Below are 26,202 nucleotides of genomic sequence, written 5' to 3'. Positions count from 1 at the left end.
GAAAAATTTCCGTATGTATATTATTTACATGCAAATAAGTCTACATGTCCTGTGAACAATTGAAAAGTCTAACCAACCTCAACAATTATTGTTCACTTCAATCTGTAGGCTCTGACGTTTCTCCTTGACTGTAATTTGTGTTACTCAGCGCTTACAACACACACACACACACACACACACACACACACACACACCTACACACACAATTAGTTAAGAGACCTGCATTCATCTTGACATGCTGCTGTGTTATGCATACTAATCTCACAAACATATTACGTGTTTTGCCGAGCTTCACATTGATTTCCCCTCTGTTAAAGCTTTATGTCTCCATAGGAAAATAGCAAAAAGAACAGCTGTTTCGACGCACCCTTCACTGCTGATTTTGTAAGTATCGTTCATACATTTTAAACAATTTGCTCTCTCTTAGTAGACTCTGTTTGTGTTTACAGTGTATAAAGCATGGGATCACACATTACAAGCTCCTGACTCTCTGGGGGCCCAGACATAATGCCAGGCCTGCTTCATTTTACAATAAAGTTAAACAATATTTTGTGACAAATGATCAATGTTGTCTGGCTTTTTGTTTGCATGTATTTGCTTGTTTTTATACCCCAAGTACAAAACAAATACTCAAAGTCGAATTGCAACCTTCAGCTTTTCCCCTTCAGAGGGAAAAGTAGGCATGTGAAGAAGCCGAGACTTGCAATGTGAACAGTGAACACAGAAGTCTCCTGGCGAGTTAAGAGAGTTGAGGGTCCTTATGGAGCGGCATCTGGGGAGGCTGACAGGAGCACTCTATTACCACTCACAGAAAGGAACCCGAGGGCTGCAACAACACCGCTAGCAGGGAGATCCAGCTGTGCTGATGCCTCCAAACACACACATAGACACACAAACAGCCCCATGCAAATTAAGGTAAAATATACATGCACCCACCATCTGAAAAGATGGACTGTATGGAGTAATAAAAAGATTTACAGAACGCAAGATGGATGACTAAACAGCGACCTCTAACCCAGGGTGAGTCTTTCCACTGCCTGAGTTTTAGGCCTCAGGTGGAATAGCTAACAGCTCCTCTCTTAGTCTGTGCTGCTGGGCACATTAACTAAACTCATATCGCTCTCAGCCACTATCAATTATTCACCAAACCCCCTCCCTTCTTCCCCCTCTTTCCCTCCTTCCCCCCATTTTCAAAGGAGAACAACTCCAACAGCCCTTCCAAGCCCCAGTGACAAAACAACCTCATGCCCTTGGTGACTTCCTCTGGTTTTTCTTTAGCGCCTCGTGTGTTTTACCATTAGAATCTTAATCATATTCCTCAACTTGCTAAGAGCTGTCTTACATCATTTTTGCAATAATATAGTATATATACTGCAGCTGCTCGATGTATAACTGAGCTTGTTTTTCACGAGACACCTCAGCATTCCCGGAGCAAGTGGAGCTTCAGTGTTTTGCTCAAGGACACTTCAGCAGGACAGAAGCTCACCAACAGAGGCTGACAGTCTCTCAAACTGATTGTGAAAACTCTCTTGCCCCACGACCTATCCTAACCTTTACCATTCAAGGTCAATGCCTAACTTCAACTATCTTGTGAGAGTGTCGCAATTTGTGAGTTTTTTTTCGTCCGTGTGTCAAAGTCTCAGCTGGTTGACCGGAATCAAACACCTTGACTCACTCCTACCGCACGTAACCTGCATTTGTACGATTCTGGAGGTTCTGGGAGGTGGATTTGGTCAGAACCAGGCCAGCTGAATCCAACATTGTTCAGTCTTTGTGCTAAGCTAAGCTAAGATGATTCTACATCCATATGTATAAGTGTAGTATAAGACAGATATGGGATGGATCGTCTCATTTACTCTTGGCAAGAAAGTGAATGAGCATCATTCCCAAAACTATTCCTTTCAAAGGTCATTGATGTCTTTTAAGTTATCAGACTTCCACATCCAAAAGTCCTGACAAAACAGACATGTGTCCTTTTCAGAGGTGAACTGCCCCAACAGTATGTCAGGGAACAGCCCTAGGAGCACAGAATGAGACATTTTCAGCTTCACACTTAAATGAACACACACAATTATACATAAGAGGGCTGGATGAACACTGGCTATTTTCCAAGGTGAAAACACAGCCGTCAATGTAAGCTGGGCTGATATCTGAAAAGGGCAGATGTCAAGGTTCAGTCATGACTGGACATATGACTCGCTGGATTTTCCTCTGCAGATATCGACGCGCTTCTCTGAGTCTAACACCGAATAAGGATGTAACTTTGCATCAGAATCAGTAGGTGAGAGCTGCTTGTTACTATTCATTTGTAATGAGAGCCAGCTGATGCTTAACATTCACTGTTTATCATTCATATATATATATATATATATATATATATATATATATATATATATATATATATATATATATATATATATATCTGTGCGTGTGAGGAGAGTTGGAGTTCACACCATGCTGTGGGTCACTGACAGGAAGCAGCTGGTGCCTCGGCCTCCCGCTTTTTTCGCTCATCGTCTCTTTCTCCGCCCTCCCGTTTTAACCAGCTGCCCCCAAACTCACCCGCAGGAGGCGGGGTCTCTCTCGCCAAGGCACCTGTGGGTGTCACCTGATGGGGGAAAAGCAAGTGGAAATGAAAGGAAGCAGCCGAGTCTGTCAGAGCACATCAGGAGTGCTGTCCATCACAGGGCTGACCTTCAGGGTGTGTGCGGGCGTGTGCATGTGTAAGTCTATCAACAACCAGTGTGTGTGTGTGTAAGTATGTGCATATTAAGTCATTGACCCACAGGGAGTTTATGTGAGTGTGTGCATATGTTTGTTCATCAATGCAGGATGTGTGAGACCATGTGTGTACATTAGCGCCTTGATCCCAGGGAGTGAGTGTGTCCGTAAACACATAGACCTTAAGGGTGTGTGTCTGAGTGTGTGTGTAACTGTCTATCTCAGTGCAGTGATCTGTATAAGATAGCTGCAGTAGCTGGTAGGTCATTGACAACCTACTCCACTCCTAAAACCATATCTCCTGACCTTACTCAATATCCTCAGTTCTGACAAATTCCCAGAGAAGAGAGTATCCGTTACCCAAAAAACGTATCCAAAATCTGAACGCTAATGGACAGCAAATGTCCATATGTGTTGGGACCACAGTACCAGCATGTCTTCTTGCCGGGACCAGGGCTTTTATTCCCTCAGCAACAGGGCTCATACTCTGGGGACCGGGGACAAGATGATGGTGTCAGTAAGTTTCCCAGCTGCAGCCCGGGCCCCCCCATGTACGCCCCAAAGCCAGTGGCCCATCACCTCCCCCTTTTCCCATCTCTGGGTTTGACTGAGGATGGGTATGGGGGGTGTGGGCAGCAGCAGGGAGAGAGAGGGAGAGCGAGAGGCTGCTAACTCCTGGAGGACGGCTGTTCGGCTCTGGCTGTCCAAGCGGGAGGAATTGAGGGAGACAGGGACCAAAGCCCGTCAGCTCCATCCCTTAGGGTGCCTCGGCCTCCCAACTACAAGTCCATGTTTTAGCAAACCATATGTTCGTCCCCTCCCCACCCCCCAACCCCCCCCCCCCCCCCCCCCCCCCCCCCCCCACACACACACACCGCCACCCCCACCCCACCCAGTTAGCAAATAAACAAGTCAGGAAGCCATAGCTAGAGGGAAGTCTTGTTTCGCTCTCACTAGCTGTCCTTCTCGCAGATTCTCTCCTCTCGCATCCACTAATTTGGAGCTGTGATACACAGCGGATGGTGACAGAGAATGTGTGATATGTTTTGGTGAAGTGTCTGAAGTGTGAGCTGCTTTTTAAAAAAATTTATTTATGGCATGTTTTACTAAGAAAGACTTCTGGGGCCAAGTTCTTTGAAAATCAATACAGTGCATCGTCATATATATTACAGCCATACTGGACCGTTCTGCCCCTCACGTACAGTACATTCAATGTTAATGTTAAGTAGCGTGGCCTTTATGTATCTAGACAAAAAGTGGGATGGTGGATGGTTGAGTAGCAAGTCAGTCTTCAGAGTACAGAGTTTTCCTTTTTATTAACTGATAATAGGGTTTGTGTTTTGGTACCAACCTGTCGTAGTAAGTATAAAAAAAAAGTTGGAATATGTTATGATGATAAAGCAAATGCCTTATTAGCACTAGCATTTTCATACTAACCGAGACTAAATGTATATAGCCTTGCTAGTGACTCTGTGAAGCTGTACTTATAGTCCAGGCAGCAAAAACAAACTCATGGGATATTTGTTGCCATATTTCAGTTACCGTCAGTTCACGTCTGCATTGTTGTGCGAGCTACATTTGATCATGCTGTACTTTTTCCTAGAAGCAACAAAACAAAAGCACATAAGCATGCAATATATCATGTTATGAAATTTCATTATGATCACCTCATTGATCTGTTCTTATTCTACTCACATCTACCCAGATCTGGTCCTATCCATAGCTGGTCCTTTTAGTTGGTCTTATATGACTTTCTAGACTTGTACAATTATCTTTTAAATTGGAAAACATCATTTGTGTAATTCACAGACCAATTCAACTGGGTTCCAAAATAATATAGGCCTCATGCTGAGTTTATAAGGAAATAATTGCTCTCTCCAGATATACTAAACCTCAATGACTCAATGTCAGTATTTTAAAATAAAAACTGATGTTTTCCAAGGGGTGAATGAAAGAAGTCCCAAACAGATGGACAGCTTGTGTACAAGGTCCACAGAGCCAGTCAGTCCTCCCTTTGGGCAGAGAAATTGTCCAGAGATGGACAGCTGTGCCCAGGGCAGGGCATATAGGAAGTGAAATCACACACAGTATTTATGGCTCCCTCAGGGTCTAGCGACTTACTGACCTGGCCATCCAGCAGCAGACAGGCAGACAGTTGGCAGTCCAAAGTTGTTCACAAGGTCAGCCACCATCCATCACAGTTTTAGGTTTTAAGATGAGCTTTTTAAAAAGCATTGTTCTGTTTAACAGAACTGCACTTTTTAATATCTCACTTCCTGTGCTGAATATAAAGTCCACCAGGACTTCCCATGTATATTATCACCATTTCATTCATGATGGAAAATAAAACATTTAGACAGTTAAAGCCAAACGCTCAGAACAAAAAGAGAAGGAAAACAAAGATGGATACAAGCACTAAAAGCTAACTATGGATCTCTTTTTGTTCTCTGCACATACAGTAAAATGTCTGTGTAGCGTCCATGAGATTCAGAATTAGAACAAGCCTGGAAGATCTTGTGGCATTTTGATCACATCTTTATAGATTTTGTCTTCATTGATTTTGTTGGGGGCTTGGTAACTCGTAAACACACACGCAAACATGGACACACGCATTATGACATGACAGCCTGCCTCACTGACTGGTCCATTGAGTCATCATTGACCTTCCGTGGGATTGGAGTTGCCAGGCCAATTGACCAAATCACTGATCTTTAAAAGCAGCTCTGCGGGCAGGAGGGGGGTTGAGTGGCACCCACTCCTCCTCCTCTACTAAACACACACACACACACACACACACACAAACACACTTCATCCACCTCACTCTCTAATCAAGGAGCAGGCAGTCAGGACTCTGGGTCGCCACGGCGACACTAACAAGAGGCGACAGCTCCTCAGCGCTCGGGGCAACGACCAGCTCGGCTGTCGAGACCGCGGAGAGAGTCCGCCAGGCACGCACTGAGGCAAGGTTCGCTGTATTGGGAGGAGGAGAGATGGAGGAGGAGGGGTGGAGGGTGGGGAGAGACAGGGAGCGAACTGGTGGTGTAGATGCATGGCGAGTTAATGAGGAAGCGTGGATCTGAGAAATTACACACTGACTTCCTCTTTTGATTCAATGCCTCACTCAGTGTCTTTAAGTGCATATTTATACTTCAATCTGGATACTTCAACAAGACAACACAGAAACAAAAGCAGGACCTGCAGCACACACACACACACACACACACACACACACACACACAAGCACACACACACAAGCACACAATCTTAACTGACGTGCACCCTCACCAAGCCATCCAGCCCTGGGGCCTACTTGCAGAGTGCTGTTGCCCCCTCAACTCCACCCCCCACCCCTCACCCCCCATCCCCCCATCTCCTCTGGAACACAGTTTAACTTCTGTCATTTAGATGAAGCAAGTGAGTCAGTCTAAGAGTGGCAAGAGGATGTGACAGGCCGGTAATGGACAGGACAAAGAGGAGATTTATGAAGTATTAGTAAACCTTAATAATTCACTACACGAAAGACCCTGGGAGTCCCCCAGACAACCCCCGGTCTCTAGCTCTCATCCCAGGCCTGATGTCCTCTGGATCTCTTGCTCTCTTTCTACCACTGCCTGTTAACAGTCAAAATCAAATATAACAAGAGGGCAGAATGATCTTCCCTGACTGATCATTTAATACAGTTTTCTTTCATATTTTGACCTTGCAATCGACAGCAAACCCCGGGAAGTCTAAAATAATATATACTCTTCAAAATGGACATTTCAAATGTCATTTATCATATTGATCTGATAAGTATTGAATTAAGCCAATTAATGAGAACTGAATGAGTTCTGACAGTAGTTAAAAAACCCATCTCACCACAAAGTAATCATAATAGCGTTCTGTCTTCGTCAGCAGATGGAATTTTCCCAGTCGTCATGGATGTGTAGGTAATGGTTTGTACATTTTCATTTTCAGCTCTTCTGCAGAATGGTTTCCATTGATCTTGTGTTTGCTGATAAATACTGTGATGTTCTCAGAAAACTTTATATTCCACTGCAGAAATTACCAATTGACAGCAGCACAATGATGATAAAGAGTAACAATCTGAAAAGAGCAGAAAGCCTCATTCATATGTACTACAAGAACTCATTACTCCCCAAACCTGTACCCGCACCCTCAGATCTACAAACCGCTCGATCCTCCGGGTCCCCAGCACCAAGCTCCGCACCATGGGCGACCGTGCATTTTGCTCAGCAGCGCCGCACTTATGGAACAGTCTCCCTGACCATCTAAGGGCAACACAGACACTGGACTCTTTTAAGACTGGCCTAAACACCTTTTTATTCAGGAAGGCGTTTTTGAGTTGAGTTTTATGAGTTTTTTTAATTTTTTTAATTATTGTTAGTTTTAACTATGTACTGGCTCTGTGGCACTCTCAGATTCTTGGATGAAGAGTGCCTTACAAATAGAATGCATTATTATTATTATTATTATTATTATTATGTGTCGATTTAATAAGACTAAAAGGTCAACAGCGACACTAGCAGCTCTGCAGGAACATACAGTAAAACCAAATTTCACAGCAATACATCCAATAGTTGTCAAGACATTTCCTATCTAAACCACAAAGGTCACCCATTCAATAGTTAAAAATGAACAACAGAAGAAAAGTCAGGGGATCTGCATCATCAGTAGGATTCATTCTCGAGGCACCATGAATGTGTGTACGGCTATTTATGCCAATCTATCCAATAGCTGTTGAGATATTTCAGACTGGACTTAAGTGAGGGAGCGACAGACTCAGAACCAGTGTCTGTTTTGGATTCCTCCCTCACCTGTCTGGTAAGCAAACAAAAGAAGAACAATAGGCACTGTCTCCACATTTATGGTACCTCCTTCCACCACCACCGGCCACCAATTAACTATGATAGAGTTTAGCAGGTCACAATCGGTCAGACAGGCGGCCTAAAGGGAAACACAGACACAGATAAGCCTCCTCCGTCCCAGCTGCTCCACCACGGGTCCATCATCAAACAAACAGCAAGGAGTTGATTCCCTCTCTCAGCAGCCATCTCTGCAGTCATGGCTGAGAGTGGCAGGCCCAGTCATTAGATCCCTAGATACCCCCACTGGCTGCTCTTTTTACCCTCTTTTGTGTGTGTATGCTGAGGGGTGGGGGGATTACAGTGATGGGTGTCAGCACTGAGGCCTGGTCCAGTCTGCTGTGGCCTGGTGTGACAGCACTGCTGCCTGACCACCTCACCCATGACCCCGTCTCTGCAGCCTGCATCGCCCCGAGAGACGTGGAGGGTGATGGGGACTGGCACCGCAGGGGCCTCCCTAGCTGGTGCCTTTGCTGGTGGTCTCTGTGGCCTATTAGTGTCTTGCTATGGGCCTGTCAGACTGACAAAACAGGGGCCTGTCAAATTAAGTAGGGGCTGAATATCGGAGATATGTATTCAAACGCACCAAGGGGAGATGGTGGCGGGGAGGGGTGAAGAGAACCAGGATGAGGAAACCACCGGTGCTAATGCCGACGCTAAGTGAGAGTGACAGGTGGAGAGCTGATCGGAGGGAGAGGAAAGAGAGAGAGAGAGAGAAACAGTAACCGTAGTTGATAATGGTGCCGTGGTTGTCCTGAGGAGACTTGTTAAGGGCCAGTCCACACAGAGCCAGACAGCCATTCCCAAGGATCTGAACGCAGGTAAACTGCTCCAAGTTTGGCCCAAACAGCTTGGAGTTCCAGCACTTCACCTAATGAGATCAGACTGATGGGCCCTGTCTGCAGGTGTGTGTGTGTGTGTGTGTGTGTGTGTGTGTGTGTGTGTGTGTGTGTGTGTGTGCTCTCCAATGAAGCATCCCAAACCACAAAAGTATTTACTGCAACAATAACTATTTCCTATATTGGCAAGCACATGTACCCAAGGCTCCGCAGACTTTTTGTGTAGGACATGCGCATGAAAAAAACAACAAGCATTTATCCCGGGCATCGAAGGGATCTTGCTCAATCTTTTCTCATTATTGCATTGTAACTTTTCCTCTCGTCACTGTTTGGGTTACTTCACCTCTGGAGACACATTGGTTACTCGCGCTTCAGGCCAGGCCATTATAGAGCCACACACAGCGTACCTGCGCTACATCCCGACATTATTGTCTGATTGCCAACGCGACAGTTCAGCTCGCTCACTGCACATGGACTTATTGAACTTCGCCGAGAGTTAGGCCACGACGTTGGGATGCTTCAGCTGTGAGCCTCATCATGTGCTGAAACACAGGAGCAGGTGAACGATCAGCAGCAGGATTAGGTGTGATGGCAGTTGCATGACAAAGCCCTGTGTGAGCATACATGTGTGTATGCTACAAGGGGAGCCGTGGCGGTGCCTGTGCGTTTCGGAGAGGGCTGCGACTCTCCCTCTCATGTCGCTGCGCGTTGCTGAGACTGAGAGGCTGATGCACAGTGGCAGCTCCCCCCTCGCAGCCACAGGCCTGCCCAGAGCCACTGCAGATGATAGTTTTAATTGCTTTCAATCTTTCAGGCTAGTCCCTGCCCAATGGCGCAGAGTGCTTGTGTGTGTGTGTGAGTGTGTATGTGTGTGTGTGTGTGTGTGTGTGCGTGGGTGCGCGTGAGAGGGTGTTTTGCTGTGTTTATGTCTGTGTGTGTGTGTGTGTTTATGTTGAACAGTCCTTGTCTGCGGATGCTGTACACATATGTGGTGTGTGTTTGATGGATGTGTTTGTCCATTATGAGAGGAAAATGAACAGAGAGTTGAGGCCTCGCAGTGATACATCTGATGCAGAAGAAGAAGAAAAGCATATGTTTGTTAGACATCCACCATCGTCACGTTGCAACATAAAAACACGCTCAATAACGCTAAAAGACAAGAGTAGATGATTAAATAGGTTATGTTACGTGTGTTTATAAATAATAAAGTTTAGGGTTTTCATGCAAAGACCTCAAAACATGCACTCCCATCCTTAAAAGCATTTTAAAAGCGGTGAACTACAAAACCAACCAATCAATAATTCAGATTAAATGTCGAGATGGCATAACAGAACACAGAAAACAGCCAGAAATTAAGATGACAGCCATTTATTCCATATGTGTGTGAATTAAATCATTCCCATAATAATAATTTTCCGATGGCTAACACGGTCAAACAGAACGGATGAGGCATGTTTTTTCATAGTTGAGGGAGACTGCAGGTCGGCTGAAACGAGGAAGCCAGAACAACTCTGAACTGCCAAAGGGAAAAATAGCTGTGAAGAAAATCTAATTATTAAAACATGTATTTATGTACAAATTCACAATGCAATTGTGGTTATTCAAGATATATTGACATTGTTGGACAGTCATGATGTATGGCCTGATTGTATACACAACTTTCACTCTGAAAAGCTTGAATTAAAACTTTATTTTTACTTCATAGAGTATCTTAACATTTTATGGATCAATAAATCTCGTTTATTTAGTTTGTTTGATTTATAATTATAATTATAATTGTATTTACTTGTTGACCATTATTCACACATTTATTTATCTTTGCAAACATGTTATTAGTCAGATGTATCATTTAAGTTATAAACTCAAATGAATCCAAATTATGTCAATGAAAAAACAAGTACAACCATTCCCCTGTTTGTTAGTATAGGGACAATTAGGATTAATATGAAAATGTTCTGCCATTGCTGGATGTTCTCCCTTTCACAATTACTTTTATTTAAAGTATTTTGTTTCCTTCTGCGCTCTAAACCACATATTGCAATGTGGGATTATTTCATCCCTGTCAGATGCATAACAAGGTTTTAGTAATTGTCTTTTTCTGGCCATCTGTATAAATGTTAAACGTATATATATAAAAAAAAAACAACATGAATCCATAATATAATAATATAATACAGGTTATATGTGTTAAGTTTGGATGATCCAGGTCTGCAACGAGGTATTTATGCTCACTTCATGAATCCAATGAGCTGCTTTACCTTCTTTCCTCTTGTCTTTAACATAAAGATAAGAGGAAAGAAAATATTTACTATCAGTCCGATACTCACAGCACGATATACTCAATTGTATACTCAAAAACATTCAAACTTAACTTAACTTAACATAACAAAGAAAGACATAATAAATACAGTACAATACAGTTTTTGCACGGCTGAACGGGATTGATCGAGTTAACCTGCTTTACACCTCTGAGCTGCTGCAGTACGTTCACCCCATGAAACCACAGAACATCCTCCATTGACCCACTGCCGGAAACATGCATCCCACTTACACTGGGGCACACACACACACACACACACACACACACACACATACAATTTGCCCGGGGGGTAAATTAAGCCTGAACATTCCCACAGAGGCTAATCTCCATCCATTTAGAGGGCTGTAATATTTAATCAGGAGGCCCCGCACCGTCTCCCGGCGCCAAGCGCCGTGGCACGGTTCATATGTTCACAGGAGAGGCCGGCCCACAGGCAACAGAGGGGAATTCACTGCTAAAAGCCACAATGCATTCAACCACAGAGCCTTTCGCTTGCTTCTACTATCTGATGCCACGTTCTTTAGGGGAGACAGGAGAGCACCAGGATGGGTCGGCACTTGGAATTCTAGCTGGATATTTGTTTTGTAAAAATATGATATGCTGCTTACAGTACATACTTTTAGTGTACTCTTTTAGTGTATTTTTTTATTGAAGTGCTTCTCGGGATTTGTCTGATGATGACATGCAGCCACTGTTCTCTATAAATTAATCAAATCTACATCATACTACATCACATCCAAAATACGATATTCCTGTAAGGGGCGGACAAAATAACGAGAACAATTTCCTTTATATTTCAGCTAATTATATATTTATTTATTTGTTAGTTGATGTATTATTTTTTTCTATTCATAAGTTCTCAGAGCCCAAAGTGACATGTATAAATTGCTGATTTTGTCTGTAAAAAACGTAAAGAAATAATATGAGGAATGTTAAGTCAATGCAGCAGACGATGTTCTGACTTTTAGTCCCTTTGTGAGTAAACCTCCTAAAATACTGGATCCTACGCGTTCCATATGTGCAACTATGGCTTCTTTCTGATTAGAAAAAATTAAGTCAAGAATTGAAGAATCCAAGGCTTCCAAAACGAATGCAGACAAAGTGCAGCAGCTGGATCCAGAGGAGCTGCCGGTCCTCTTTGTGTTCTGTATGCCGTCGAGTGGCTGTCGATGTGTACATTTAGCATAATACATGTTCTTACTTTTAGCATTTAACAAACAGCTCTCTTTCTTTAGTTCAAATATGAAGTGACCAAGTACAAGCCCGGATATTCAAGTGATATCACTTAAGTAATTTTAGACTTGATAAACCTCGTCCAGAACCACAGAGAAATGATAGAACTGATTTTTATAGTACTTTGTATAGTAACTGACTTTGTATGTAACATTTAGACTAATCATTTGATCACTAAATTTAATGCAACAAATTATAAGCGACAGTTTGTGGTATATTATGAGCAGGTTAATTCATTAATAACAGTTCACGATATTCTTCTTTCACGTGTGAGGCCGTTCTCTCGTGGAAAAGTGTTTCCCTCCTGTTAACCAGCTTGGTTCAGGTTTAGGCAGCGGGAAGTAGTTATTGTGGGGGAAACAATATTCCAAACAACACCTTTCCTGGAAGCGCTGTCAGGAAGCGTAGACTGTCAGCGTTGGCCACCCTGTCTGGAAGTATTGCACCGGAAAGAGCCAGTTGCTCTCACACTTAAAGGTCAGGCCTCGCACCATCAGCGTGAAAAGCCAGCACTGGAAAGGGTATACAGTCCCTCTGTTTAACAATCCAGGGCGGCCGATGCTTGTCAGTGTGCATCACTACATACATGGGCTTGACCTGACCTGCAGCAAAGAAATTAATAAATTGGACACCGCTTTGATTTTGTGTTTTTCGCAAACATTCCATTTGCGTTGCTAAGCGTCGAGTGAAAAATGTGTCGTGTGTGTGGCCGTTGTAACGCCTGCTCACTGATTCAGACTGACTCTAATGGGAAGGCCTGGTAAATTTTTCATACAGCCCAGAGGGAGAGGACGAGTGGCCATACTGTCAGTACCTCAGAGGGAAGTATAGTAACCTGACTTTCGTAGCGTCACCCTCCAAGAAAAGATTAAACAAATAGAAGTTCAAGTCTCAAGATTTTATTTTAATCACATCAATTTTCATTAAATTGTTTTCTATTCTGAAAAATAAACAAGCTACAACCATTTGTTCTTAATCAGGAGACACATCTTTTTAAGTCTTTAGCGTGGCCTCATAGCAGATCAAAGATGATCATGAGACGGCACACTGTAGTCCTTTTGAAAGGTTCACTTTTATGGGGGAAGTTCTGCCTTTTTTGCAGTTCAGTGGAGTTCCTGTTGTATTAATAAGTGTTTGCAGAATAGTTCTTTGATTCAGTTTGTGGATAAAGGGACGCAGTCTTAACTGCACTGCTCTTTGTGCACGTCCTGGCTTTGTTAATGCATGGATTCACAGAGGTTGATGTTTAAAACCGGATGTTCTGTCCTGTTTTTGATTCTTCTACGCTCATATACGAATCACAAAATCTGATAAACAAGAGCAACTTCATCTTGATAATTCTTTTGCGCGCTTTGTGAACAAAAAGCAGGCTGAATAATGCCCAAGATCTCAATTTAATGGGCTGAAATTTCTGCAAAAAAATTATCCATCTGTTCAGTGCACACATGCCACATCTCACTCGGATAGCTCGTAGCACTGTCTTGCGTATGCAAATATGTTTTGCCTGGAAATCTATTTGGAGTTGCTCGAAGGAATCCAGAACGGCCCTCCTTCTGTCTCCCCTCGCCGGCTCACGCGGGGCTCCCTCTTGCCGTCTATCTCCTCTCGCGTGGAAAACATTTTCACCAGCTCCACACGCATGGACATACAGTCAGTGGCGCCGCCTTGCCTCAGACAGCTTTAACCACCATGGGCCAATATGCAGATCTCACAGGCGCACACTGGCGGCCCTGTCCGCAAGCAGGACAAGGAGCCCTGCAACTGTTTGCCTAGTTGGATAATACATGCAATAGAGTGACACAGAGGGAATAATTATCCACTCTGTCCACTAATGTTGTCCTTCTGTTACACACTTAAAAATCCTCCTTTGTAACAGAAACAGTGCTGTGTGTAGACACAAAATATGAACATGTCTGCTTGAGATGAAGAGGTTGTGTTGATAGAAGAACAATACAATTTGATATTTGATATTTATTCAGAGCAATTTTTTTGAAATAATCTATGTATTTTGCATATTGAGGAGAACCTTGAGATGTCTTAAAATGGAAATGACTAAAACACTAAAAGCACTCAATAAAGTTTAACCTTTTTTCCGTGGGATTTTTTTGTACACGTGGGTTTATATGTAGAATTAGTACTCCTCTTGGGCAGAGATGCAAAAAGAAAGAAATAACAGACCGCGTGTGTGTGCGTGTGTGTGTGTGTGAGAGAGTGTGTGCATGTGTGTGTGTGCGTACCAGAGGGCTGAGAAGCCAGGCTCAGGCAGATGGTCCACAAAGGTGTTACCACACAGTGAGTGGGCACTGCGATTGATGCATTGCAACATCCAAGAAGGTGGAACATTTGGCTGCTGACCCGCAGTCAGAACTCATTGGCCCGGCCTTCTCCTTATTTAGCTGCTGCGAGAGAGCCGACGGGTGATTTGGTTGGAATAAACACACACACTCGGAAAGCAGCTCTTTCCCACCCTCAAGGGAGCCTGCATGAGCTGGAAACTTCTCCCTCGTCTCTGCAAGGAGGTCATGATGGTGGTGATGCAGGCAGGGAGGATGAGTGCACCGAGCCACGGAGACGAGCAGAGACAGCACACTGGAACTTAGGGATACTGTGTTACACTTGGATGGAGAAGATCTGACCTTGAGCTGATTCTGAGGGGATTGTTAGTGAAGCAGCTCCATATGACTTGATTTCTGCAAGTAACATGTTAGGATCTTATTCTGTCTGAGGAACACTGGAAACATAGAGACAAAGGCCCGTAAGGAAGAGGTGCTGAAGCTTCATTTGAAGGCTTGTCTTTCATTCCAGAGTTATAAAAAATGGTCTTCTGAAAAAGGGACAATTTGTCAATTGAGTACGAGCACTAAATTCATGAAAAAAGGTGGTATGCATCCAAGAAACAGATGAATGAATCACATTTAATTTGTGCTTTCTCATTAAAAATGTATTGATGGACAAGTGGCTAGTTCTCTATCTTTGTGAAAGCTTAGTGTCCCTTCCTCCTTCAGCCAAATTAGTGAATTTCCTTAAGTAAATACAAATTAACATAAAGGGCATTTAACAACTCCCCAGTTGGAATTTAGTTATTATTCCTTTCAAATTTTATTATTCCTTTAGAAGTTATTATTCCTTTAATATGTGTCCAAATCAAGATGATTAAGAAAAGGAAACAGCGAAAGTACAAAGACGAATATTCTCTCTAATTACAAACATTATTAGTTATGCATATGGAAAGATTTTATTTCAGACCCAAAAGCATTCTTACATCAGTTGAAACATGGAAAATTCATGAGTGAGTACGCTAACCAAAGGCAACATTATGGCGATGGATATTAAACATGATAATTGCTATTTGTCTCCGAGTGCAGTTAAATCATTAAGTCTACAGTAGAAATAATGCAACTCCCAGTTGACTGTTTTACTATCCGCTTCACTTATTTTATTATCAATAGCATCAAACAAACAAATATACTAATTGCATGTATGATACCAGATGTTTGGAAATATTCCTGTTTTTGAGGGTTTTTTAATAAATTTTTACTTGTAATTGCAGTTGTCCATAGAGAAAACATATCACTATAAGGTGGAGAAATGTGTTCTTGAATACGTTATATAAGCAGCATTTTAATCAGATTTTGGTGTCCTCGTAAATACCCTCAGTTCATAAGGATGCCAAATCATATCGCTTGACACAGAGTTTCTGTTTGATGTGAACTAGTACAGAGTGCCACCCTATGGATACGTCTGGCACATCTACTTTTTGTTATATTTACCGATTGGTTCTATCAACGGATGAAGCTTTGAGATACAAAGACAAGTAACACTTTTAAAATGCAAATATAAGAACAACACATTGATTCTAAACTGAGTTAGTGTTTAGCAAAAGGTTAATGGTGTAAAACCACAGACTTCTGTGGACCACAAAGTATTAGCTTTATCCTCAGTGCAGAATGCTGCATACATATAGGTGGATACTCAGACAAGATCTTTTCTATTTTCTTTACCTAATCATCCAGAGGTCAAGAGACTTGTGGGCTTTATGGAAGAACGGTTGAAGGGCCCTAACATAAAACAACACAATCTAAGAAAGAAATTTACATATCAGTATCAGTCCAACACAGACCTCTAAAGCCTCGTCCCTCTCTGCATTCGACTCCACACTGAGTCAATCATCATCCACCACCATCACGTTACCGTTCAGCTCGTACTCCATGGTGCCCCAGTCGAAGATGTTTCCCTTGGGGACCTTGTGCCCGTAGTGCCAGGCCTGGATCATGCTCCTGGAGAGCACAGAGTCCCACATATTCAGATCAGACATCTCCCCTACAAAGCTCTGCACGGCTTCCAAACCCCCCAGGTGTTTGTCCGGGTCCTGCCCCAGGAGGACGGTGCCTTTTGGACGGATGGTGTGCCCGGGTTTGTAAACCTGGTAGGTGCTGCGTTTCCCTTCCACCCAGAAAGCAGCCAGGCCCGTGCGAGACTCCCAGGTCAGGCAGAGGCTGGTGCGGAATGTGGTGAGCGGCGGCAGGTGGAAGATGATGCCATCGCCGCTCATGTAAAAGGAGACACGTCCGTCCTTCTCACGCCACACGTTGAGCTCATCGTAGTCGGCTGTGCGGTAGGCGAACAGGATGATCTGGCGGTCTTCCGGCAGCTCGGTGGCCACGCGCATGCACAGAGTGAAGGCCGTGAGCCCCATCTCCTTCTGCGGGATCAGGGCCACGAAGCTGAAGTCCGTCTCGTAAGGAAACACCAGGACTTTGTTGCTCAGACCCACTGGGGCAACACAACGAGAGAAACCAAACCTCAGTGTTTCAACAAACAATGGTGGTATACTTTTTTTTCCTCATGAAATACTGTTGAATTCCTACCTTGGCTGGCTGAGGAGAGTGTCAGAAAGCATCCAAAGACACCAAGAACTCCCACAGCGAACCTCACAGTGTCGACAGTCTTCAAACACACACAAGACATCCATCATCCGTTGAGAATATCCAAAAAGGAAGTCCTAACCATCTCTGAGTACACAGACAAGTCACCAGAGACCAAATTATGTAAAAAGGTTACAAGAAGAAACTGCGTTTCTTACCATTTTGATGTTTGTTGTTCCTCAGTGTTGCTAACTCAGTCCCACTTGCTCATGTCCCGTGCCCAGTCCTCTTCCCTCCTAGCACAAGCCATGACGTCAGCTCTGACAATAGGCCTGGTGTGTGAGGGCCGGGTGACACTGTCCTTTTACATGTGACTGATGCAAACACACACCTATTCAGCTGCGTGTGCGTGCGTGTGTGTGTCTATAGCACATAGACTCACAGTGTCCACATCGGGGAAAACAATCTTTCATAGCAGATGTCAGAGCTGTGGCAGAGATTGTTGTTGTTGTTGTTATTGTTGTTATTGTTGTTGTTGTCAGTTCCCCTAAATCACAAAAGAACATAATTTGTTCACTTACTGCTGGTGGTATCCATGCAGATACTTTTTAAAAATTGTATGCGCCAGTGTTTTGATATGATTGTCAATATAAATTGACGTGCACAAAATTGTGTTCATGCTATATGAAAAATAACATTTGAAAAAAAAAAAGAAGTTCCTTCTACTGAAGGAAAGATAAATTCCTTAACTAGTTAACGGTCAGAGGGCACAATTAAACTAATTTTAAATACTGACCCTTTAAATAGCAGATTCACATTATTTCATGAACATGCTTTAAATATTTGCATTGTCATATCTCAGGTAAATAGTTTGTTAGAGTTGATAACATTTTAAAAAAAGAAACCCCTGCATGTTCTTCCCAAAAGGTTTTAACGCACTCCTTTCAAGGACACCTTGGCTTTGTGCTGTGCAGCCCGACTGGTAATTCATCTATAAGGTTGACACTAATATTGTTAATATCTATTTTAAAACCTGATATTTTAACATAAAAACAAATAAACAAATACAGAATAGTGACCAAGATAGTCTTTTTTTATAATGGTGAAACTTTCTAGATACTTATTTAGTTGACATATTATTATGTGGCCTTGATAAAAAAAATGGATGCCTGATGCAAAATGGCTGGGTACAATGTTCGTATTTCTATTTTATTAACAACATAAATAATGAAATATCTGCATATCAGCCAATAACACACCCAGCGAATTTATCAGTGGAGTTCTGATACAGGTTTCCAGTCTGCTTTCATCATGAATCATCAATGCACCTCAGTGTTGGCCCTGCAGCAGAATACTGTGCCCCTGGTCACCCTACATACACACCATGTGGATGCTCAATACAACAATGTAGATCAAAACTGTCACTATATGATCAACACTGGCTTCCTTTCCTATTCAACATAACCCCCCCCCCCACACACACACACACACACACACACACACACACACACCTATCCGACGAGCCTCACTTACTCAAAGGATGCTATAAAGATGGTCAAAGGTTCCCGTCGTCTACAAGTCCAGACATCTTCAATCCACCTACTGCTCGTCTCCCTGGAAAAGAAAAACTCACCACCCGACTAAACCGTGGGCTTAAAAGGAATGTGAGCCCAAGGATGCCCCAAACAAAACAAAAATCAACCCTGGTGTCAGACCCAACTTAGCAGGTCCCGCACCAACCTGCCACGGAGGCAGGGGTCAACCCTCAGCAGATTCAGGCCAGTCTCCACAGGTGGGGCAGCAGCCCAAGCCCAGTGTGTGCTTGTGGAGGGGAGCAAACAACAAAACACATCATTGAGGTTTGCCCTCCACAAAGACTAAAAGGAGGATTAGTTACCCTCCATACAGCAGACCAGGAGGCAACTGCTTAGATTAAGGACTTAGCTCCCCCTAAATAAATAATCAGAATGTACAGTATGTGTTTTCAAGAATACATTTGAAACTTGTGATAGTAGATGACATAATTAAAAATAGACATCAAGTCAAAAAACTAATATTAGCTTTGCGAATATAATAAAGGATTGTACTGCAAAGCAGTTATTTTTGCTTTGTAGGCAGCTGCTATGTTATTCATATGTTGGAAACCATTTGATTGATTCTGACGGGTTCCTTATGAGCGGCACAGTACGAACATCATCATACTTGGCTTCTCTTTAATGGCGTCACAAAAACAACAAACAAACTCAAAGTTCACGGTTTAATGGGGACAAATGAAAACTGAAGCAGGCATTAATGTTATCAACATATCTACATTTAATACAGTTTCTCAAGAAAAAGGAAGAAAAAAAAAAGGACCCTATTTTGTCAAGAAATAAAATCTGACACACAAGCACATTATTTACACTGCCTGCACACAGACATGAACCACCGACAGGCCTAACTCACCACAGACACGCACTCGGCTGGAAAACCTGTAAACTAATGCTAAAATGAAAATGTGTCTTACAGAGAAGGCCAGTGAACCAGCACCTACAAATTTGGACTGCGGTATGGATGCGATAAAATGGTCATAACTCTTCCAGCATTTGTCACACAAGAGGAGGTTGGTACAGCAATGCTAGCGAACCTCAAAGCCCTGCAACAAGACACGACTTAAACTTAGTCTCACACTGATGATTGGTTTACATAAGCTGCTGCAAACTGCAACCTGTGACATGGTAAGGGGGCAGTGCACAAAATTAACAGCATAAAAAAGGAGAAAACAATAATTATCGTCCTCTTGCCTTTGCATAGGAAAAGAAAATTCACCGCATGCTTGATGCGAGCGTCCACTATCATTCATGGCAAACAGCACGAGCCAAACACAACGTCCAAGCACATTTTTTTGTTTCTATGAACGACACAGACAGCACAGACCATTCTCCAAAGCAGATTTCGAGCATCAACCTGAACAACTCTTGTCAGCTAACAATATTCAAACATTTTCAATTACTATCCAGCTATGTGAAAAACGTATTTTCATTTCTATTGATTTTCTGCATCCCGTTCAAGGCCGCTTTACATAAAAACCTAGTATTATCTTGAAAGAAAAAACATTTATGAATTACTGTAGGTCAGGTCTAAACCTAAGAGTACTATGCATACATTCAACATATTTAAATTTTCTGTAATGGGGGTGTGATTGATATGCAAAGAACAAAATATATATTTTCTAAAAATATTAGAGTATGGGTGGGTATGTGAGGAGCGCCACCTGGAGGTGGCAAAGAGACAGTATTATGTAAAACTTGCACACAAACTAGTCATTCTCGTTGAGAAGTTGTTGTTTTTTGGCATTTTAGTTACCACTTCATGTGATTACGAAGTGGGCAAACGCTTCAATGTTTCATACAAAAATTACCAAGAAATACTGGAGTAAACGCCAAGTAAAAGGACAACATATTTATGTATTCAATTACCATGTGTAAGATGTCTTTCTTTAATATTGGTGGTTTCTGTGAAACACTGGAGTGCAATGCTGATGCTATCCAAGGATTGTGGCCCTCAGAGAAAGGGAGGCAGAGTAGGGAGGGAGCAAGACAGACCTGAGAACGTGGCCCCTAATTTAAAGAAGGGAGTCAGGCTTGAGAGACTTGATACAGCATGAAAGAAAGGAAGGAGAAGTGAGAGAGAAAGTATAGAAAGAGCTGAATGAAGAGGTTTTTTGAAGGGAGCAGCAGGCCATGAACACCGAGCCTCAGAAGGTAGGAGCGGGGAGTTTTACAGCAAAGATAACATGTGGGGAGGAAGAGGCAGAATGAGATACATAGCTCTCATTTGGTAGTCCATTGTGTGGCTTTTACCGCTTGTATAAAGTACATCTCCAGGCAAGGGGTGATCTGTTCTCTACAGTCTTGTGTTGTCCAGGCTTGAGTTTGGGTATGATGGAGAGATGGGAGGTGGGAGGTGGGGATGGTCCCTTTAGTAGTCCTCCACCCAGCCGTTCTCCTGGATAAAGGCATCGATCACTTCCTTCATGGCCAGGTTTGGGATCAGCTGGTCCTGGGTCAGGGTACTCCTGGTGACCGGGTCAAAATGGCCCACTCGCTGTACAGAGAGCAGGTTAAATGTTAGTGTTGGCATCTGAAAATGGATTTACAGAATTTATGCAAAAAAAAACAATTATATTTGGGTACAACACCACCTACAATAACATCTGTGAAAGTAAGAAGTGAATTAAGGCTTTAAATAAACACCACGTGGGCTCACAAGAATAGGGAAGACAATAATGACAATAGGATTTGAATCCTACTGGCAACTAAATACCTCCTTTTGAAATGGAACCACTACTGAAATACTTTACTTTGAAAACCACCAATCGAAAAGTCTGTTATCAGAATTTCTCTCTTGGCAAAAATGGCAATGTATTGTGGTATAGTTTTAATATTAAAGTGAGCATCGATATTTTCATATTACAGTGCATTTTAGGAAACAATAAGTGTCCTCAAATGTACTCCACATACACCACACTTCTAATTGCATTTGGAACAGCATAGAAACTAGAATTACGGCCTTACGGTTGAATGCAACCAGTCAATGTTTACACCCAACACGTCTGTCCAAAATGTCCTAAACTTAGAATAGTTATTGATTCAGGACACAGACCATCTAAATGTAGTTCATACAAACTACTGTGAATTATCTTTATGTGAAAATGACACAATCTGGTCAAAATGAGAGTTTGATCGCAGAGTCTGCATTTGAAGTTAGCAAAACATATTATTATACCGCATTCTCGAGAGTAGGAGAGAATAAGGCCACAGTGACCTTGACCTTAGACCACCAACATCTAATCACTTCACTTTCTGAGTCCCAGTGGACGTTTGTGCCAAATTTGAAGAAATGCCATGCAGGCGTTCCTGAGATATTGCATTCATGAGAATGGGACGTATAGATGATCATACTGTGTGGACGGACCGAGAGACAGATTGATGGATAATCCAAAAACATAAATGTAAACTCGCCATGCAGCTGATGAGTTATTTTACCTGTAGGTGCTCTTCGATGTCCTTGCGATCATAGGTGATCCCACTGGGTGTGATGCAGGGCTCCCTCATCAGCTCAAAGCTAATCTTACCACACAGGTAATCTGGGATCTCCCGCTTCTGAACAGATGACAAAAAGAGATATCTGCATATCATAGATATGAAATCAGAATTGCTCCCATGACCTAGAGCTTGGATCTCTTTTTTTCCTGGTCTTACCAGGTTCATTACAGTTTATTGATACTTGATGCTGCTTGGCAATAACATATATATTAATGTCTTCTGAAACAACATCATCCAGTCCAAAGTTTAGATGAAATATTATATGAAAAAAGCAACAATGCTCATCCCAAAAAAGATCATCAAATTGTTGAAATAAAAAAGGTATTGTATTGAAAAATAAATCGTTCACTTGGATTCCCCAGCTCTATACTTAACACCATGTTGGCAGTCAGTACGCTGTCATATTAACTGTAGATAACATGACAACTACCTCAGGTCAACTAACTACAGCAAGGATAATTTAACACTGCAATCCCTTGCAAACAAATGGTGATGGTTACCATAGAAACAGCTTGGGCTGGAAATAGACCATAACTGACTGTCTAGAGTAAAGGTGCATTTTGCACAGCCGCAATCGCAAGCACCGATGGTAGCAGATCATTTGAATGTACAGCCAATTAACAACGCAGAAAGATTGTCCACAACAATCTAAAAATGAGCTTGAGTCTATTTCTCCCGTTGCTATGTCAACAATTAAAGACGATGGTGTGAAGTAGGTGTGTCCTGTTAGTAAAGATGCATTTGCGTGGGTGAATATGATCAGTGTGTAATGGACGATGGTGACATATCCATAATGTTTCCTGCTTTTGCTCAATGCATGCTGGGATGAATTCCCGTCGGCACATAATAGAAATAAGTGGGTATGGGAAATCAATGAGGGGAGGAATACAATGATAAACTCTTACATGCTCAATTTATATTAATAATAATAATTTAATTTTCATACTCACTTTTCTTTTCTCATCTACTTGAGAGAAGAGCTCTTCCATGTCCATTAGATACTTGTCCTAAGTAGGCCACATTCCCATGTTACCAGACATATTCATGAATATTCAGTTAAATTAATATAAATACTGTATTTGTTCATTAAAAGAATAACAACGAGAAAGTCCAAGACAGATATAAAACTTGCATGTTTTGATGCAATCTTGGCAGCGTCGCCTCCATTTTGATTGTCGTCCTGTTTCTCTTTGTATTCTTCAAGTTCGCTGCATAAATACAAAGTTATTATATATATTACCCTTTCCCCCAGACAACAATATTATTAGACCCTCATGACACTCATTTCAGTGATCTGCAATCACACTGTCTGTGTAGTTGACTATCACCACACAGTCTCACCTTTCCTTCTCAGCCAGGATGAGTTTAGTCAGATAGGCATGCAACTCGTTCTCCTGGTTGATGCGTTTCTCCTCAATGCTATTCCATCGTTTCTTCTTTGCGATGCGCAAGGCGCTCGGGATGTCATCTCCAAAATTCAGTCTTTGTTCTTTTGCCAGGTTATAAGCTGAAGAAAACAGTATTACAGCAACACTGGTATACCATTAAAGTGTTTCCTACATTTCTCACATTCTGACATTTCTTGTTCCATAGACAACATATCAAAAACACTTTATACCTTTCCTTGCAGCGTTCTTATTATTCCAAAGTTAGAAACCCTGACAAAGCATACTGTAAAATATCCCTGCAAATATATGCCGTGGCCATAAAGTGCCTCCGAATAGAGGGGCTGATCTAAGAGCACAACACACACAAACAACAAACACACAAACTTAAATATAAACGAGGAAATACATGAGTAACATTGTCCAATATATAAGCAAGCTGCTTCTACACACTACCGCAAAACGTTGCAACGGTTTTACCATCTCATACTAGTTTGCTCTGACCTTTCTGCAGGTTGCCGATGGCCTCATCATAGTTCTCCAGCTCCAGGTGACACTGCCCCAGGAAGAAGTGGGCCTTGACTGACTGGCTGTCCAACTCCAGTGCATGCTTACAATCTGCCAGAGCCTTGTCATGCTGCTGCAGCTTCACATGACAGAGAGCCCTGTTGGTGTAGTACACCGCCACTGATGGATTACGGTTCTGGGAGACAGGACATACCAGACAATACATATACAGTTTAACACCACGGCACTGTAGACTACACTACAAAGAGATTCACCAAAAAATGCATTCATTATATATATTTTTAACAAAGAAAATACTTGGTTTTAATTCGTTTTTGTTAAGAAGAGGCTATTCCACCATTGCTATAATTGTGTTCACAATGACAGCTACTCACAATAGCTTTACTGTAACATGTAGCAGCCTCCTGGTACTTGCGGCAGAGGAACAGGCGGTTCCCCTGCTCCTTCAGCTCCTGTGCGGTGGAACTCTTCTCCGGGCTGCCGGCCATCTTCTCCACCGGCTCCGCGGGGCCCGCCTCGCCCTGCTTCCCTATCCTGTTCCCCGTCTCTTCGGCTGGCTAGCTGACAGGTGCTAGAATGCCCTGTCCCTCCTGGATCTCACACACTAGACCAGAGACACAGCAAAGATCAAGTTGAGTCCACATTAACTGCAATGCAGCTGCAATGCGCGTCTTTGGGCGATGTAGGTGCAGTCCTTGATGTCACAGCTCAAAAAAAAAAATACAGCGAGGTGGCGAAACTGCCGACAAATTAACTATTCAGTTGACGAAGATCAGTAGTGACTAAATGAGCCGCGCTGCTGAATGTTGTACACTCACGTTGGTGCAAGGCGATGCAACTGGGACGTATGAACGTAGTTAGAGGTTGTCAACAAATAATGTAATTGTTATTGAAGCTCGGCTTACTAACGTTTGAGATATAGTCGTTGCAGCAGAAGGCAAAGCGACAGAGTGATGATGTCGTGTACTTTATAAGCTGTTAAAGCAAACAAGGGATCGGTGCTTGACGATCGTTAGCTCAGCTAGCATAGTAAACTAACGCTATGTTGTCGATTTACGCGTGTATTGCCTGCAGGAACACGATGTATCAGCAACTGGTTGGACTTCAGGTATTATGGGCCCAAAAACGTCGTCTTTGCATTTGTCTCGCATTTACCTCAACATCGCTCACTAGCCTCATAAAAGAGAAATGAGCTAAAGCTAGGTTAGCTTGTTTGCTACACAGCCTTCTGCCTTATGTTATGATTTTTACCTGAGATTCGCGGTTTCCACGCCTCTCCTTAAGAAGTAATCTTACATCCAGGTGAAACAGATTGTATATGGTTTTATATCTTTATAAATATTTTTCCCATACGAGCTGTCATGACAGGTTGTTGTTATGCTGACGTCAAGCGCATAGCGACGTTGACGGAAGCCGAAAGGACACAAAAGGTAAATTGCCTAGCTTAGATCAATTGAATATTTCTGAGAACATGTGAATTGAGAGAACATGAAATTCATGTGAATGCCATTGATTGAGCATGAAATGTTTTTAAAGATGTTTGTTTAATTATATTTTGATTACAGGAATGCCCCCTGTGAAAGTTATGTTGTGCTCCAACGGGTGGAGAGCAACACAAAGTATTATATTAGCCCGCAGATGGCGCTCAATAACAAAGTTGTATCCAAAGCTCAAAAGTGACACAAGTGCAAAATCTTTACAACGTTTTTTTTTTTTTTTTAAATAGTTAGACTTTTGGAATTAAAACACTTTAATGTAGTTAATTGACAGGTGCTTTGGACTGACTCAAATAGTAGCTCCTGATAAGTAAGGACGATGAAAGTATTTGCCAAAATATTGTAAATATTTAATGATAAACAAAAATACATACAAATAAATGTGTGTGTGTGTGTGTGAGAAAGGGGGAGGGGGGGCTGTAAACTGTCACTTCATGACAACAAAAGTCTATTCATTTATGGGAGGCATGTTCAGAAAAATGGGAAGATTATGATCAAGAATGTTGTATATATCATAGGGCTATCCCACCCACATAGGGATTCAACCACACACAGAGACAGATCCATAGATGACCCTTATAGGCCTTTATAAAGAAATAAACATTGAAGTTTAGCCATGGAGGAATTAGTAAGGCTGGTACTGCGGACAGGGTCATTTTCATCCCAGCCCGTTGTGCTTTTGGGAAGGCGCCGCACAGAGATCCGCGTGTGAAGATTAGACCACATCCCCTGAGCAAACACACTGATGCATTTGTGAAGGGGGCCGTTGAGCTGCAGAACTACCAGCACTGTGTCCCCAGCTGTGTTTACCTATCTCCGCCAGTCGGGTCCCCTGATCCCCCAGAACACCCACCTACCCAGCC

At 42.5% G+C, this 26,202-nt stretch overlaps 2 protein-coding genes across 3 annotated transcripts; both read right to left on the bottom strand.

Annotated features, from left to right (window-relative positions):
- Nucleotides 1-14,871: 14,871 nt before the first annotated feature.
- crp1 (C-reactive protein 1) lies at nt 14,872-18,707 on the bottom strand. Of its 2 annotated transcripts, none has more exons than XM_034558713.1 (3): nt 17,062-17,516; nt 16,847-16,925; nt 14,872-16,751 (listed from the first exon to the last, which is right to left on the bottom strand). In XM_034558713.1, exons 1-3 carry the CDS (start codon nt 17,062-17,064, stop codon nt 16,141-16,143), a joined length of 693 nt encoding a protein of 230 aa, XP_034414604.1. In that variant the 5' UTR covers nt 17,065-17,516; the 3' UTR covers nt 14,872-16,140. The 2 variants fall into 2 exon arrangements, with proteins under 2 accessions (XP_034414604.1, XP_034414602.1); XM_034558711.1 differs by adding an exon at nt 18,377-18,707 and having other exon boundaries at nt 15,193-16,751; nt 16,847-17,390.
- Nucleotides 18,708-19,086: 379 nt separating this feature from the next.
- Nucleotides 19,087-25,268, bottom strand: stub1 (STIP1 homology and U-Box containing protein 1). The gene is made up of 8 exons (XM_034559245.1): nt 25,095-25,268; nt 24,218-24,447; nt 23,820-24,018; nt 23,272-23,437; nt 23,063-23,138; nt 22,881-22,937; nt 21,871-21,987; nt 19,087-20,929 (listed from the first exon to the last, which is right to left on the bottom strand). Exons 2-8 carry the CDS (start codon nt 24,329-24,331, stop codon nt 20,804-20,806), a joined length of 855 nt encoding a protein of 284 aa, XP_034415136.1. The 5' UTR covers nt 24,332-24,447; nt 25,095-25,268; the 3' UTR covers nt 19,087-20,803.
- Between the last annotated feature and the right edge of the window lie 934 nt (nt 25,269-26,202).

Source organism: Cyclopterus lumpus, chromosome 19, assembly GCF_009769545.1.
Source record: "Cyclopterus lumpus isolate fCycLum1 chromosome 19, fCycLum1.pri, whole genome shotgun sequence".
Classification (NCBI taxonomy): Eukaryota; Metazoa; Chordata; class Actinopteri; order Perciformes; family Cyclopteridae; genus Cyclopterus; species Cyclopterus lumpus.
Note: the sequence above shows the minus strand (reverse complement) of the source record. Positions and strands in the feature narration are given on the sequence as shown.

Bases quoted from the DNA above. Each gene is read 5' to 3' on its own strand.
- crp1 (XM_034558711.1), bottom strand. From the start codon at position 16,946: ATGTCTTGTGTGTGTTTGAAGACTGTCGACACTGTGAGGTTCGCTGTG. The intron at 16,752-16,846 runs GTAGGAATTCAA...GTGTTGCCCCAG, and splicing joins ACTCTCCTCAGCCAGCCAAG to TGGGTCTGAGCAACAAAGTC.
- stub1 (XM_034559245.1), bottom strand. From the start codon at position 24,331: ATGGCCGGCAGCCCGGAGAAGAGTTCCACCGCACAGGAGCTGAAGGAG. The intron at 24,019-24,217 runs GTGAGTAGCTGT...CCTGTCTCCCAG, and splicing joins CATGTTACAGTAAAGCTATT to AACCGTAATCCATCAGTGGC. The intron at 20,930-21,870 runs GTAAAATAACTC...CTCTCTGTACAG, and splicing joins ACATCGAAGAGCACCTACAG to CGAGTGGGCCATTTTGACCC.